The 14935-nt window shown below is 42.6% G+C and overlaps 1 protein-coding gene across 1 annotated transcript in view; it reads right to left on the bottom strand.

The window, feature by feature from the left end:
- EPC2 (enhancer of polycomb homolog 2) overlaps positions 1-7296 on the bottom strand; it is a 49404-nt gene extending 42108 nt beyond the window's left edge. Inside the window, exon 1 of the mRNA XM_035131277.2 lies at positions 6872-7296. Within this exon, the coding sequence (XP_034987168.1) occupies positions 6872-7024 (153 nt within the window). The 5' untranslated portion in view covers positions 7025-7296. The remainder of the gene's footprint in view (positions 1-6871) is intronic.
- Positions 7297-14935: the final 7639 nt, after the last annotated feature.

Here is a 14935-nt window from a genome sequence, read left to right as displayed (position 1 = left end):
CGAGTTTGTGCTTCCCACCCCCACCTTTATTTTAAGAAAAATTCCCCTTTAAGATTAAAAGGACTGACTGCATTAGGTCTTCTGGAAAATTCTCAATTTGCACTGAAGTTAAATTTCATACTACTATGGCCACAGTATCCAAATGGTTTGGCAATGCTTAGACCTCACAGCAGATCCTCATCAACATTAACAATGCAATCCTATGCTCACTCACCTTCCACTGAACTCAGTGGGGATTACTTCTGAGCAAACATATCTAGAATTGCATTGTTAGTAAATCAAAAGTCATCTTTCTTCTTGATAGCTCCATGGTCACTGCTGCAATCATCTGCAAATCTATTGGACAATATATCCCATTAAACACACTGGGACTTAATTATGGGGAAACACGCACAGGACTGGGCTGAAACTATCAACAGTTATGATACTCCAAGATGCACTTACCTTTGCTTTAAGTGCATATGTGTCAAGTGTTGTCTCTTTCCTTTGCTCAAACTAAAGATGAAAATATTTTACCTAATCCACTGAACTGATTTACCTAATCCACTGAACTGAACAACAGTCACTGTTGTTGCATTCCCATTAGGCTAAACCAAAAGACTAAGTTATAGAAAGCTGAAGTCACTTGGGCTGTTTCACACACTCTAAAACCCTCCATGTGGAATGCAAACCCTGGGGAGGAAACAACATCTGAATATGGCCACACTAAGAGGCACTATTTCCCATCAACAATTGTCCCAACAAGGGAGGCAAACAAATGGATGGAAACATTCATGTGGCTCTCTACTGGAAAGCAGTGCATTTATGACAGGTGTCTTTGGGCTGTGTTCACACTCCAAAAACCTTTTCAGAATATCTGAACACAGCATTTTGTATAGCTCAAACTGAACTAAAACTTGATGTAAAAGTGTGTAAACTCCGTTATTATTAGCTTAAGAAACTTACATAGCTATCTTCAGTTTGCATTAGCAAAGACAACAGAATATAGGTTTATGCCATGGGTAGGCAAACTAAGGCCCGGGGGCCGGATCTGGCCCAATCGCCTTCTAAATCCAGCCCGCGGACGATCTGGGAATCAGTGTGTTTTTACTGAGTAGAATGTGTCGTTTTATTTAAAATGCATCTCTGGGTTATTTGTGGGGCAGAGGAATTCGTTCATTTATTTTAAAAAATTCAAAATATAGCCTGGTCCCCCACAATGTCTGAGGGACAGTGGACCGGCCCCCAGTCCTTCCGGGTTCGGAGCGGAGCGCAACCCGAAAGGACGTAACCCGCAGCGCACATAACATGAAGTATGACTGTACAGAATGCCACTTCCTAATATTTTTAAAGAAGTTTTTCATTCTGATAGCTGCAGAACTGTTAAGAATGGTGATGATCATGTGTGTACGTGAAGTGTGCTAGTAGTTTCCCCCAAAAAAAGAAAAACAAAGCTTAGTAAAATCTTTTTTAATCTACTCTTTAATGCACAAGAGTCTCTTGTGCTTTATGCATAAATTAGATGTTAAAACATGTATGCATTTATCATCATCAAAATTAATGCTGCCTTTATAACCACAGTGGTAAACTAGTGCAGCTAAAGGCTGGACCATAGGGCTAAATTCTAGGGCCTCACAGTCCAGCGCTCCACCAGTGACCACCTAGAGCAGAGAAGATGATGTACTAATTTTATTTGAGTGGAACTGCATCTAATTATTGTAGCTACTCAAGTGGCACTATTGTCATGTTCCACTTATACCTTACAATCACAAGCAACACTACAAAGTTACATTATTCCACTTCATGTTTCTGTGATTCTTGTACCAACAGAACTGATCCCTAAATAAACTATGCATTACTAATTAAAAAATAAAATAGTTATTTACACCAGGCAGGCGGAGAAGAGAGATACAGCACCTCTTTATTAGGGGTCCACCATTTAATAAGATTAATCAGTACCCTGATCTTGCCAAGCCAGTTGTAGAATTGGTTCAAACCATGTAATTTGGGTTACCTTGCTGCAGAAGTCATCCCCCACTTTAAAGAACAACAAGAGTATACCCAGTCTAGTCATAAACTCTGTCAACCCACTCCCACACTATTTTAAGACCTCTGGCCCATTTATAGAAGCACTATACTCATCATCATCAATGGCAATTACAAGCAAAACTGACTGAAACATGACTGAAATGTTTTCCATGTACAACTGCATAAAGGAAATAAAACTGAGATTACTTTATAATGCCTCACCGCATGTATATATCCACCCTATTACATCAGAGAGACCCATTTGTAATCTGCCATAGAAACAGAAATAGAGACCAACCAAGAGTATGTGAATGCAGTGAAATTCAATTTATTTAAAGGAGCGTCTCCACCCCCATCGTTCAGCCCGGACACTGAGATCCAGTGCTGAGGGCCTTCTGGCGGTTCCCTTACTGCGAGAAGCCAAGTTACAGGGAACCAGGCAGAGGGCCTTCTCGATAGTGGCACCCACCCTGTGGAACGCCCTCCCACCAGATGTCAAAGAGAAAAACAACTACAGTGGTACCTCTACTTACGAAGAACTCTACTTACGAATGTTTCTACTTACGAATGGAGCTCCGTCCGCCATCTTGGATGCGGTTTAGATAGGATTTTTTCTACTTACAAATGTGCGTTCAGAACGCATTAAATTCGTAAGTAGAGGTACCACTGTACCAGACTTTTAGAAGGCATCTGAAGGCAGTCCTGTTTAGGGAAGCTTTTAATGTTTAATAGATTATTGTATTTTAATATTCTGTTGGAAACCGCCCAGAGTGGCTGGGGAAACCCAGCCAGGTGGGCGGGGGGTATAAATATTATTATTATTAGTACCGGTATTAGTATTAGTATTAGTATTAGTATTATTATATTAAAGTTAGAACAGCATTCCTGAGTCTCCAGATCCTGTTTATGCTGAATGTGTGACCTGCGGCAGGACTTGCGTGTGCACTCCAGTCCCTCCCCACTTTTACCTCTTGCATGTTCAATAGGGCTATAGCAGGGGTGGCCAACTCCCAAGTGACTGCAATCTACTCACAGAGTTACAAACTGGCAGTGATCTTCCCCCTTTTGTGGGGGGTGGTTTCAGGTCAAAATTGTTGAGCTTTTTTTAGGAACAAAGGCCGTTTTTGGGGTTTCAGATGAAAGAATTGTTGAGCTGTCTTTTAGGGAGGGGAAACCCCATTTTTGGGGGGTGTAGGGAGAAAATGTTGAGCTTCTTTTAGTTGAGCCAAAGTTGTTAAGCTTCTATGGGGGGAACCAGTGATCTACCAGTGATCTACCACAGACGTCCAGTGATCTATCGGTAGATCACGATCTACCTGTTGGACGTGCCTGGGCTATAGAAATGCAAGGATACCATCTTAAGGATGGGTACTGTGTCCTCAAACCCCTTTTGTCAACTGGAACTACTGCAAAAAGAGGAAGAGACAGAACCTTGAGCCAAAAATATGTGCGATCCAAAGAAAGAGAAGTCCAGTGTCAGGCTTTTTGGGTGGCCACTCCATAGGAGGGAGTATGTACACTGGATCTGGTGCACCTTTAATAACTAAGATTGGTCTGGGCCAGGCATAGGCAAACTTGGCCCTCCAGATGTTTTGGGAATACAACTCCCATCATCCATAGCTAACAGGACCAGTGGTCAGGGATGATGGGAGTTGTAGTCCTAAAACATCTGGAGGGCCGAGTTTGCCTATGCCTGGTCTAGGCTAAGAATGGTTGGTTCCCATCTTGTCCTAGCAGCCCTTTCTTTTGTCTGAGCCACTTCCCCTCTATGGAGACAGAACCCAGCACCAGACTTGCATCTGCAGCCGAGCACAGCTCAATGTGAGAGGCCCCACTGAAAAACAGTCAACCAGTGCCAGGTTTTCCTGACAACAATTTCATGGGGAAATATTGAGAACGGCATAGGATACCAGATCAGAAATGGCAGCCATGTATAGAGGAACCCTTACGAAAGAGTAGGTATCAAGATAGACTGGGGGTTTAATTATGTCAGTGGTTTCCAAACTTTTTTCCTCATGGATCATTTGAAAACTGGGTCTTAGTGGACTATTTAATGATTTTATATGATGCACTGTCCAATATGCTTTTTGATTTTTATTTGTATATTTATTCCTTCTTATATATTTTATAATAGTAACTACAATGCTAAACAAAAGACAATTAAAAATTAGCATGACTATTTGTTGTTGTTGTTTAGTCGTTTAGTCGTGTCCGACTCTTCGTGACCCCATGGACCATAGCACGCCAGGCACTCCTGTCTTGCACTGCCCCCCGCAGTTTGGTCAAACTCATGACTATTTAATGCAATGACTATTTAATGCAATGAATATGTCATAGCATGACTATTTAATGCAATGAATATGTCATCTCTTGTCTTTAGCTACAAATCCAGACAAGCTGTGGACCACATGAATGAAGCTCACAAGTGACTGAGTGGTCCGCAGGACAGTTTGGGAATTCCTGATGTATGTAAACCTCTTTGTGGAGTTCATCAGAATAATATACAAATGTATATATAAAATAAAATATTTGTTTCAAAGTTAATTCCACTGATATCAATGTGATTTCTTAGTAAGCATGGCTAGCATTGGGCTTGAAGCTTACTAACTGTGTAATCCTATGTCTACTCAAATAAGGCCCATTGCTTTTAATGTTAAATCCAAGTAAGTGTGCATAGGATTGCTTTAGAACATTAATATTATTCATATTTATTAGTTGCCTTCTGCACAAATGTGGCTGAAAGGAGATTATATATATATATATATATATATATATATATATATATATATGGCAGTCTAAGTGGGCCAGATGTCTGCACAAAAGACACTCTGGGTCATAGAGCCGTACTAGGAAGTAAGACTCACTGGACATGGTGGGACGTACAGTAATTCTGGCTAAACATGCACATGACTGTACAGCAAGGCTTCAACCTAACCTATCTGTGAGAATGTCCCAAAGAGACTAGCGAATTTTGTTTTCAAGAGACATATTTCATAACTGACTGTAAATTATGACTGCTTTTCAAAACAACCAATAATAAAAGTTGTATATGTTGGCATAATTTAAAATGTTTATATTAAAATTATACACAAAATTTGCAAAATTTAATATCCAGATTTTTAAAAGAATATTAATTCCACTTTCTACAAAGTAGTTGCCTGAAACGATAAAAATCTTTTAAACTAGACAGCTACTGGAAAAAAGCAGTTAAATTAGTAAATATAAACTACATTATAGTTTGCTTTAAAAATACACATTTGCATTAATTCACTTCCTAAAAGGGTTAAAATACAGTTGAAGTATTAACAATACTCAATATATTATAAATTATAATGGAAAAAAATACAATGAGGTCATAATCATGAGTTACCAATGAATGATTACAAAGATGCCTCTCTGTTTTAACACTCAAACAAGGAAGCCAATCACAAAGTGTGCGACCTTCTTCTGACAGTCACAACCAATCCAACACACAGTGGGCTGGCAATGAGGCGGAGAAATCGTTTCATTGAAGAAATTTCTGAGGATACATTTACTATCAGCTCTGCATGCAAGTACAGGCACTTTAGAGGGGCAGCTTGTACACAGAACAATATGCAACTCCAGCTTTTAAGAAAACTAATTCAGCAGGTTTGCTCAAGAAGCACAAATAATACAGACAGCAGGTGTCTTATCTATAACATACAGCAAAGAATTATACATATACTACAAAAGCAATGAATTAAATTCCAACTATCACAGCCTAATAGAGATGTGAACTAAGAGAAAGCTGGTATTTCACACCTACAGCCCATTACATACATTCAACCACCACAAACAAGTGTCATCATTTCCAACAACATTAGTGGTCACTTGCAGACACTTCTGTTGTGAATCATTAAGTCTCAGTTACAATTCTATACACATTTATTTAGCAGTAAGCCCCAGTGAACTCAGTGGTACCTGCTTCTGAGTACATGCATGTATGGGATTGTGCTGTCAGTGTTGTTTTGGCAACAGAAACAAATCAAAATATAACGGAATAGTGCTGGATCACACAGATTAACATAAACCATAAAAATCCCGTATTTTTGTTCTGCATGGCTCACAGGTTAGCCAAAGCAAACTGGCAGCGTTAAGCCCCACTTGGATGCAGAAGTGCGGGCTGTCAAAATAATATAACAGCTTCCGAGTCTTGGGATATAGTCCAATCCCTGCGAGCTAAGCACATCACTATTTCATTAAACTCAAACGGAAGCAGGACCCTGCTTCCTTTCCCCCAACGTACATCTTTGCTATTTATCCAGCCAGATACAGCGCTGCCATCACTCGCTGTGCTGCTACGAGAGCAGCCAGCTGCGAATGTGTACGAAACAATATCTGCCATAAGGAAGGTCTGATGCCCTGGAATAAAGACACTCCGTCAAAAGCAAAGAAGCATATGGAAAACTCTAGGAGCGGCTGCCGTTTTAAGCCCAAGCCCGCCTAATGCACAGAACTGAAAACCAAACAGCAGCAGAAGACAAGCTCCGACAAAAACGGCCGGCGCGCACACTCTCCCATTCAAGGACGCTTTTTGCGCTTCCCTTCTCTTCCGCCAGCGTAAGAGCCTTCCCCTCTCACTCTCCCCGCCCCTCCTTAATCAAAACACTTCGCGAGTCCTGGGGACGCAAAGAAGATGGCGGAGCAAGGCCCCGCTTACGGCGCCGGAGGAGAGTTTACGCTGCGCTGTTTACGCAAGACCCCATAAGGAGCGTGCGCCGCTGCGGCGGCGAGCGTGCGTAGCGGCGCTTGGTGAATGCCAATGGCCTATTTCCCGTGAGGGGAGGGGGGGTGGAGATGTCTGATAAACAATGGTGCCCCCCCACTTGCGCGACTCCCTTACCGATTCCTCCTCCTTCTCCATGCCAGTCGGCATCTGCGGCACGGCGCGGTTGATGGAGACGCAGTCATTGAGGTCGGGCATATCCTTGCCGCGGTAGATGGGCAGCGGTTTGGCGGCGTCTAGCGCCCGGGCTCGGAAGGAGAGTTTGCTCATTGTCTCCCCCTCACAATAACACCCCGGGGCCGGGCTGGGGGGGGGAGTGTGTGTGAGGGGGGACCCCCTCACTACGGCCTCGCCGCCGCCGCCTCCCAGCCGCTCCCGGACCCGGCCCGACACACCATGGAGAGCCCCGCCGCCCCGGAACAGCTCCGCCGAAGAGCCGCCCGCAGCCCTAGGTCCGCGCCGGGCTCGCTCGATCCGCTCCCTGCGCCATGGCAAACATGGCGGACATTAACCAAAGCGGCCAGCGATCCCGGCAGTCAACGCGAGAGCGCGGGGAGAGGGAGGGGTGGGGAGAGAGGAGAAGTGCGAGCGCGCGAGCGGAGTGAGGAGGGGTGGGAGGGGGGAAGAGAAAGAGAAGCGGGGGGAGCGAGAGGGGGGAGGCTGCGCGCGCAGCCCCAGCCGGGTAACCCGCAGAGCGTGCTGAGAGATAGAGGAGACCCTGCTGCTGCTGCGGCCGCTTCGCTCTGCTTCCCGCCCCCACCCGCTCGCCGTTCCTTCGCCTCAGCGCATGCCGTTGCCGAAGGCTATAAAGCAGCGAGGCGCTGCTGAGGGGAGAGCGCCAAGAGCGCCGTCGGGAGCTTTCCTTTCCACCAGCAAACTTTCACCCCCCCCAATGTATAAAACACATATGCCTTCTCCAGTTAAACCCTCTATTTATAAAGGAATTGGCGGCTTCACACATTCCTCTTTCACACGGGTTCGAGAGCAGAATACGAACGGGGACCGGCACCTGTACGAGGGGGAGGGCGGCGGGGAGCAATGGGCGCTCGCAAGGTCCCTGTTGAACGCTGAACCCGGGGCAAACCTGGGTCTGGATTTCTTCTGCGTAATGTGTGAAGCTGGCCGGGTGACTGGAAGAAGAGGTGAAGAACAGAGCTCCCATGCTTTCCCCCCCTTTTGTTTTCTGTATCAATGGTAGTAGCAAAAAACGGCATTTCAGCTGAGGTGACTTTTTGCCCCTCTGCCAAGATCTCAGAGAAAGGTAGGAGTACCCCGCTTTCGATTCTAGTCACCTTCCAAAGAACCCGAGACTTAGTGTAGCATCACGGATGAGAGACTAGATCAGGCATCCCCAAACTTCGGCCCTCCAGATGTTTTGGACTACAATTCCCATCTTCCCCGAACACTAGTCCTGTTAGCTAGGGATCATGGGAGTTGTAGGCCAAAACATCTGGAGGGCCGCAGTTTGGGGGTGCCTGGACTAGATAATGAGAATTATCTATGGTCTCTATGGTCTTTTATTCACGAAGTAAACTTAAGTAGGGTGCTGTCTGTCAGCACCCACCCACACCAATCTTAATGCAGGTTATTTGCCTACCTCACTGGGTTGTGGGGACTCAGAAGATCATGCATATGAAGTGCCATATTTTTCAATGTATAAGACGCCCCCATGTTAAGGTTTGGATAAGACTCCAAATTAAGAAACCACCCCTCAGCACTACCTGTGTATAAGACGAGCCCCAATTTCTAAACTAATTTTTTGGTTTAAAAAGCCTAGTCTTATACATGGAAAAATACGGTACTTTGAGCATTGAAAGATGGTCATGGAATGTTCTTTAAAAAAAATTATAATGAAATATATAGTGTACATAATAAAATAACAGCAACAGCTCATGTTCGAGAAGTGCTTACCGAAGAGATATGACGGTAAAAAGATTTATATATACTGCATTGTATAACGCATTTCAAGAGTTTACTTTTCAGTTAAAGCTCTGTAAACTAGCTTGATTTCTCCATTTTCAATAGCTCTTTGCTGGCAAAACAGTAGTACAGTGGTACCTCGGGTTGCGTACTCAATCTGTTTCGGGGTGCCGTTCGCACCCCGTAAAGTACACAGCCCGAGTGGCGCTTCCGCGCATGCGCGAAGCGCCGATAGAGCATTTCTGCACACGCACAAAGCACACAGAATGTTTCTGCGCATGCATGTGCTGCGGAACCCAAAAGTAAACACTTCCGCGGTTCTTATCCTGAAAGTACGCAACCCACAGCGCACTCAACCCACGGTATGACTAAGAGTTCGAAGAGAGCTTGGATTTGGGACGTGCAGCTCATAGCTCAAAAACTTACCTACTCTCAAGAGGTCCCCACTGCATCCATTAAACTTACAGTACTTGGTATTAAGAAAAGAAAGCTGTGTACACAAGACTGAAATGAGAATCACTGTAAGTCCATATGTAATGCAAAATAAAAGCCTACATTGATCAAAGAATGCAACCACACACACACCCCAGCTTTTGTTCTTTATTAACAAGCAGACATCTGCACCAACACCATGAATGTTAAAGTGAATTTATTGTGCATGCGTAGTTGAGGAACACTATCCCTGCACATGTGCAATAAGACTTTCAAACATAATTGGTATTTAATTTAAAGACACCACACAAAGCTATGATGTATACAAATTCTGGCAGTAATTTAATACTAGTACCGGTATGTTGATGTGCATATGTACAGGCAAATACACATTTTACCTCACACATTTTACACTCACACTGAGAGTGATCCCCAGATGAAACTCAGCTCATGCATTTCCCTATGTAAAATAGACATGAACAGAAAAAATTCATATTTACTGCTGTGCCTGTGCAAACCTGATAACCTGTCTGTTTTTATCATTATTTTGCACATGGGCTTCAAAGTGAAGATCGGTTCAGTTTAATGTCATTCGAAATAGAAGCGAGAATGGCACTGAATATTTTTTGTGGGATGTTCTTTTTTGCACCAAAAGACATTCTTTGTACCCAATATTGTGTCTGCATTCTACTTTCTTTGCCACAGTTATGAATGGAGCTGAATGATAGAAACAGTTTCCTCTGCTCTAGTGAATGTGAACATACTGGTATGTCTAAAAGCAGAACTGTATTAAACATTGTCCAGTGTGATCATACTGTGAATAGAATTGGCTGTTGACATACATTACATTACATTACATTACATTACATTACATTACATCACAGTAAAGGAGCAGACTACCTAGACCTCAAGCAGTCTAAAAAACCAACAGCCTAGGAAGAGAACGTGAAATTGTTGTCCAGCATCCAGAGAAGGAAGTATTGAAATAATGTGTGACTTGAATTATCTTCTCATGGTCATCCTGGGCTATTAATCTAGGGGCCTGGTATTGCTGCCCATAGCGATTTTGTTAAATTACATACGGTAATATTAATGTGCATATACAAACTGACTTTATTTTTACTCCAACCACTACCAGTTAGAAGCACTTGTCTGTGTCACACAAAATCATCATCCCTTCACACAGATCCCTACATTACACCTACTGCATTATTATATGTATATGCACATGTATGAATAAAGATATTAAATATTAATAGCCTATACTTATGCAAACATTATCCATTTATTACTTGAGCAGCAGTGGTGGCATCCACATTGCACCAGGAAGAAAAGTTGCTTGTCTACAAAAGTGTGTCTATAACTGCATAGACACACTCGCAATACCTGGACAACGTTTAGCACAAAACTTTACAGTCAGTTCATACCAGTTGCCTAACTTTTGTCATGGCTGCTGCTTGTGAGGCCCAAAAGTCCAGTCAGTGGACAAAATGCTAATCTAGATGCTTAACATGTGGTTGATGTTTTTTTTTTTTATCTTGGGCAAAACAATAAGACTACAGTCCTAAACGGAAGGTATGATCTCATGGATAAAATGTTGATTGGCATGTACTGCCTGCTGCATTCAGGTCTTCCCATAGGCATCTGGTTGGCCACTGTGAGAACAGGATGCTGAACTATGATGGGCCTTTGACTGGATCCAGCAGGGCTCTTATTATGTTCTTATGCTTAACCAAGTTACAGCTTGCTCTCTCTAACTCTGTGTTTCACAGTACTGTAACATTCAAACATTAGACATTGCTAGCTAGCAGATGTATTAGTGCTGTTGCCAGTGCCATGTGGACATGGAGCTTTGCTAAAAGCAATTTATAGAACTAAACTCACCCTGGAAGAGTCATGAAAATAAGATCTAGTCCCCTGCCCCACTTCATGCCAATGCATTACTAATCGTTAAGCCCTCATAATGCCACACAGCCCGCTGTCACCAAGACTTAAGTGCCACAAGTAGCACCACTGAAAACAACCTGAATTAGCAACTAAAAGCAGCACTAATAAATCCCACCCTGAAGGATTGCTCACAACAAAACTAAATTAAAACAACAAGGCACTGAGCAGAAATGCCATTAAATGCTTTGGGAGATAATCAGTAGCATCTCCAGTTGCCCCCAGAAGCATAAATGGATAAAGCCTAAAGATCTGAGTGCGGACATTATATGAAGAAAGAAGACAGCTGTATTCTGCAGGGCATCTGAAACCTTTGGGTGGTTTTCCAAGGAGAGCCTTTAGCATATTGCAGTGGATTTAGGGCACAGACACTTTCCATGCTATGCTATCCCCTCATCCAATATATTCCCTAATCTTTTCTCCAGGTTGTACACATGTATTATCTGTTTTTAGCAACAGTATTTTAGCAACAGTATTTTTAAATATTAAACTTTATTAAAATTTATTAAATTAAATATTAAACTTTATTAAATTTATTAAATATTAAATTTTAAACAGTATTTTTAAATACAGTATTTTTAAATATGAGGGCTTAAAACCTGCCCTCATATACCATTACTTTTAGAACATTTGCCCATTCATATGCTTATAGTGGGCATCTGCACATGAAAAACATCTCAAAGTGTTGGGTATTACTGATGGAATGGGGTGTGTGATTAACATATTCAGATGGGGGTGGACAAAAGGGCAAGATAATTGCCACTGAACTACCACACCAGGGCCAGAAGGCTTTAGATAAATGGAAGAATTGTCTTTAGCTAATGGCTCTGCCAGGTATTTCCAGCAGTCAGCTGTTTTGTGGCACTGCTGTCAGACTGTCCTCTCAGAAATGCTAATCAAGGACAGCCCCCCCACTCTCATGTCAGCTGTTTAGGGGGGGCAATATCCAGTGCTTCCATTCTACTAGAACAGGGGTGGCCAACTCCCAAGAGACTGCAATCAACTCACAGAGTTTAAAAAGTGGCAGTGATCTACCCCCTTTTTTGGGTTTGGGTCAAAGTTGTTGAGTTTTTTCAGGGAGGAGGTAAAATGTTGAGCTTTTTTAAGGGGAGCCACAGTTGTTCAGCTTCTTTGGGAGCAGCCAATGATCTACCACAGATGTCCAGTGATCTACCGGTAGATCACGATCTACCTGTTGGACATGCCTGTACTAGAACAAGAGACTTATGATGGAATTTCCCACTCCTCTCCTCTGGGGCCCCTCCCCCATGTCCTCAAAGTAATTATTATTATTATTATTATTATTATTATTATTATTATTATTATTATTATTATACTCCGCTCACCTGGCTGGGTTTCCCCAGCCACTCTGGGCGGCTTCCAACAAAATATTAAAATACAGTAGTCCGTCAAACATTAAAAGCTTCCCTAAACAGGGCTGCCTTCAGATGTCTCAGTTCTGGCGGTTTGGGGGACCCTCCAGAGAAGATTGTGGCAGCTCAGGAGGGAAAGAGAGGAAACAGAAGTGCTGCTGCATCAGCAGAACTCCACTGGTGCTGCTTTAGACATTTAATATCACATGTAGTTTGTATTAGTGCCGCAACCCCAGAGTCGTCCGCGACTGGACCTAATGGTCAGGGGTCCTTTAACCTTTACCTTTTTACCCTTTTTACCATCCATGCTAATGGCAAGAATGCACCACAAGTATCACACACCTAGATCTTAGCTTCATCCATTAAAAAGGCTATGCATTGATGGAAATCTTTTCTCATAGATTAACTTTAGATTATTATTATTTGTTTCCTTAAGCAGATGGAGCTCCTGCACCAGCCATGCTTCAAATTAATAGTGGCTTGAATTTTCCAATTTAAATTAGGTCTTTGAGTATGTAAATATAAATACATATCTCTCTGTCATGCATTTAGAGAGTTGGAAAGTATTTAGGTGAGTAAAGTGCAGACTCCCTTCAATTCACTGTGTAAGATTTAAACACACTATATTTAGCTAAGGAGAAGCCATTTATTCACTGGCTAATAATTCTGCTCAGCTATTTGTTGTAAATCTGTGCTATGAAATGCCATCTACACCATAAGTTTAATTCTTTTAATACCATCCCCTCTTGCCTTCAAAGCACCAGTGCTTGTAGAGGTGGGTCCCATTCTAAGCATTTGTTTGCATGCACATCAAAACTATATTGAATTCTGTTTGTGGTGATGAAGCTTTGGAGGCTGGGTGGAGTGGTGGCATGGAATGCTTAAGAACATCTCGGCTGCTCAGGAAACAAAGCTGAAAGCAACACAATATTCATAGTTCAGGTTTTGTAAGCAAATATTGAAACCTCATAGATCCTAAAAACAGAAATACTTTTGTGGTGAACACTTAACACTCCGAGGAGGATTCAGAGGTAATGCACAGAAATGACTAAAGTAGGTGCAAAGTAGGCAATAGATTGAAGAACAGTAACATTTGAAAAGAGAAGGAAGGAAAAAGCAAGCAAGAGGTTTAAATAAAAGGGTATAGACGATAAGGTACTGAGGTTAGTGAATCAAAGGTCAAAAAGATATTGAAAGGAATAGACGAGATTAAAGTAAGCAAATTTAGGGAGCTCGAACTAAAATTCTTTCTAAAATGGTATAGAACTCCGCCCCAGCTAGCTAATATGATACCAGGATTGAACCCTAACTGCTGGCACTGTGAACAAGCCAAGGGATGGTTCTCCCATATGTATTGGGGATGCCCAGAGATAAGGGGATTTTGGAATAAAATCTTTAAGGTTATTAATGAAGTTTTTAAAGTGAAGTTACCCATAGACTTCAATCTCATGACAATGGGTATACTAGGAAACATGGCCATAGAGAAAGGTGACCAGAACACCTTCAAAGCAATGATACTAGCGGGAAATGCAACAATAGCTTTAGGTTGGAAAGATAGAGAAAAATGGACAGTAATTATTATTTCTTTGAATTTATTCAGTCAGACATCGTGGCAGTAACATCACAGGAAATAACATGGAAGGCCAAGTCTACTATTATAAGGACCAGATGGAACCCCTGTCTTCAATGGATAACAACTACTGGATCAGAAGACATTCAGTGGAAATTAAAGACATTGTGCCCGTGGCTGAGGACAACTGTTTGAACCCTTCCAATGGATTATGGGTGGGGGAGGGGGTGGAAAGGGAAAGGGAAAATGGTACGGGAAATTAAAAATTGGAAGGAGAGAATATAATGTATGTAAAAAAAAATTCGTACTTTAATAGAAATCTTTTTTTAAACAGCCAAATAGCACTTAAGAGAAGAGGCATCTGAGTTATCTGAGTGAAACAGGGTGACAGACAGGAGTGCTGGGAAAGCTTGGCCAAGTCCCTGAAGAATATGTAACAAAGGAGGCAGTGAACTAAGGAATTGAAACCCGATGAGAAAATGGGTGGTAGGGAGACTTGGAATGGAAGAAAGGAACATTAAAGGAGAAAGGAGGACTGGGACAAAACCTCCCATTGGGCTCAGAGTCAGGAAGGGCTGTAACGATTGGCAAGAAGGAACTGAAGAGGCAGGACAGGTTGGGTGGATGAGGGAAGTAAATGGGTATTGGGTTGCCAGGTCTAGAGCAAGAGTAGGAGAGAGGAACTGGCTGGCAGATGAGGCTGCCCACCTGTCAATTACCTCATCTCTCCATGGTGCCAAGTGACCCAGCTTCAAAGTAAAGAACAGGGAGTGCACTCTATCTCAGTTCTCTCTTCCTTTGCATCCCAGCCTTAGTTCAAGCTGTTACTCAAGGGGGAAATGTCAAACCCTTGAAAGTGATCAGGCTTCCTGGTAAGTGAGATGCAATTTTTGTAAATGATGGCAGCATTCTGCCCCACCAGCTCCCCGAACATCTGCTGGT

This window comes from Zootoca vivipara, chromosome 1 (genome assembly GCF_963506605.1).
Source record: "Zootoca vivipara chromosome 1, rZooViv1.1, whole genome shotgun sequence".
NCBI lineage: Eukaryota > Metazoa > Chordata > Lepidosauria > Squamata > Lacertidae > Zootoca > Zootoca vivipara.
This window is presented reverse-complemented; position numbering and strand designations above follow the sequence as displayed.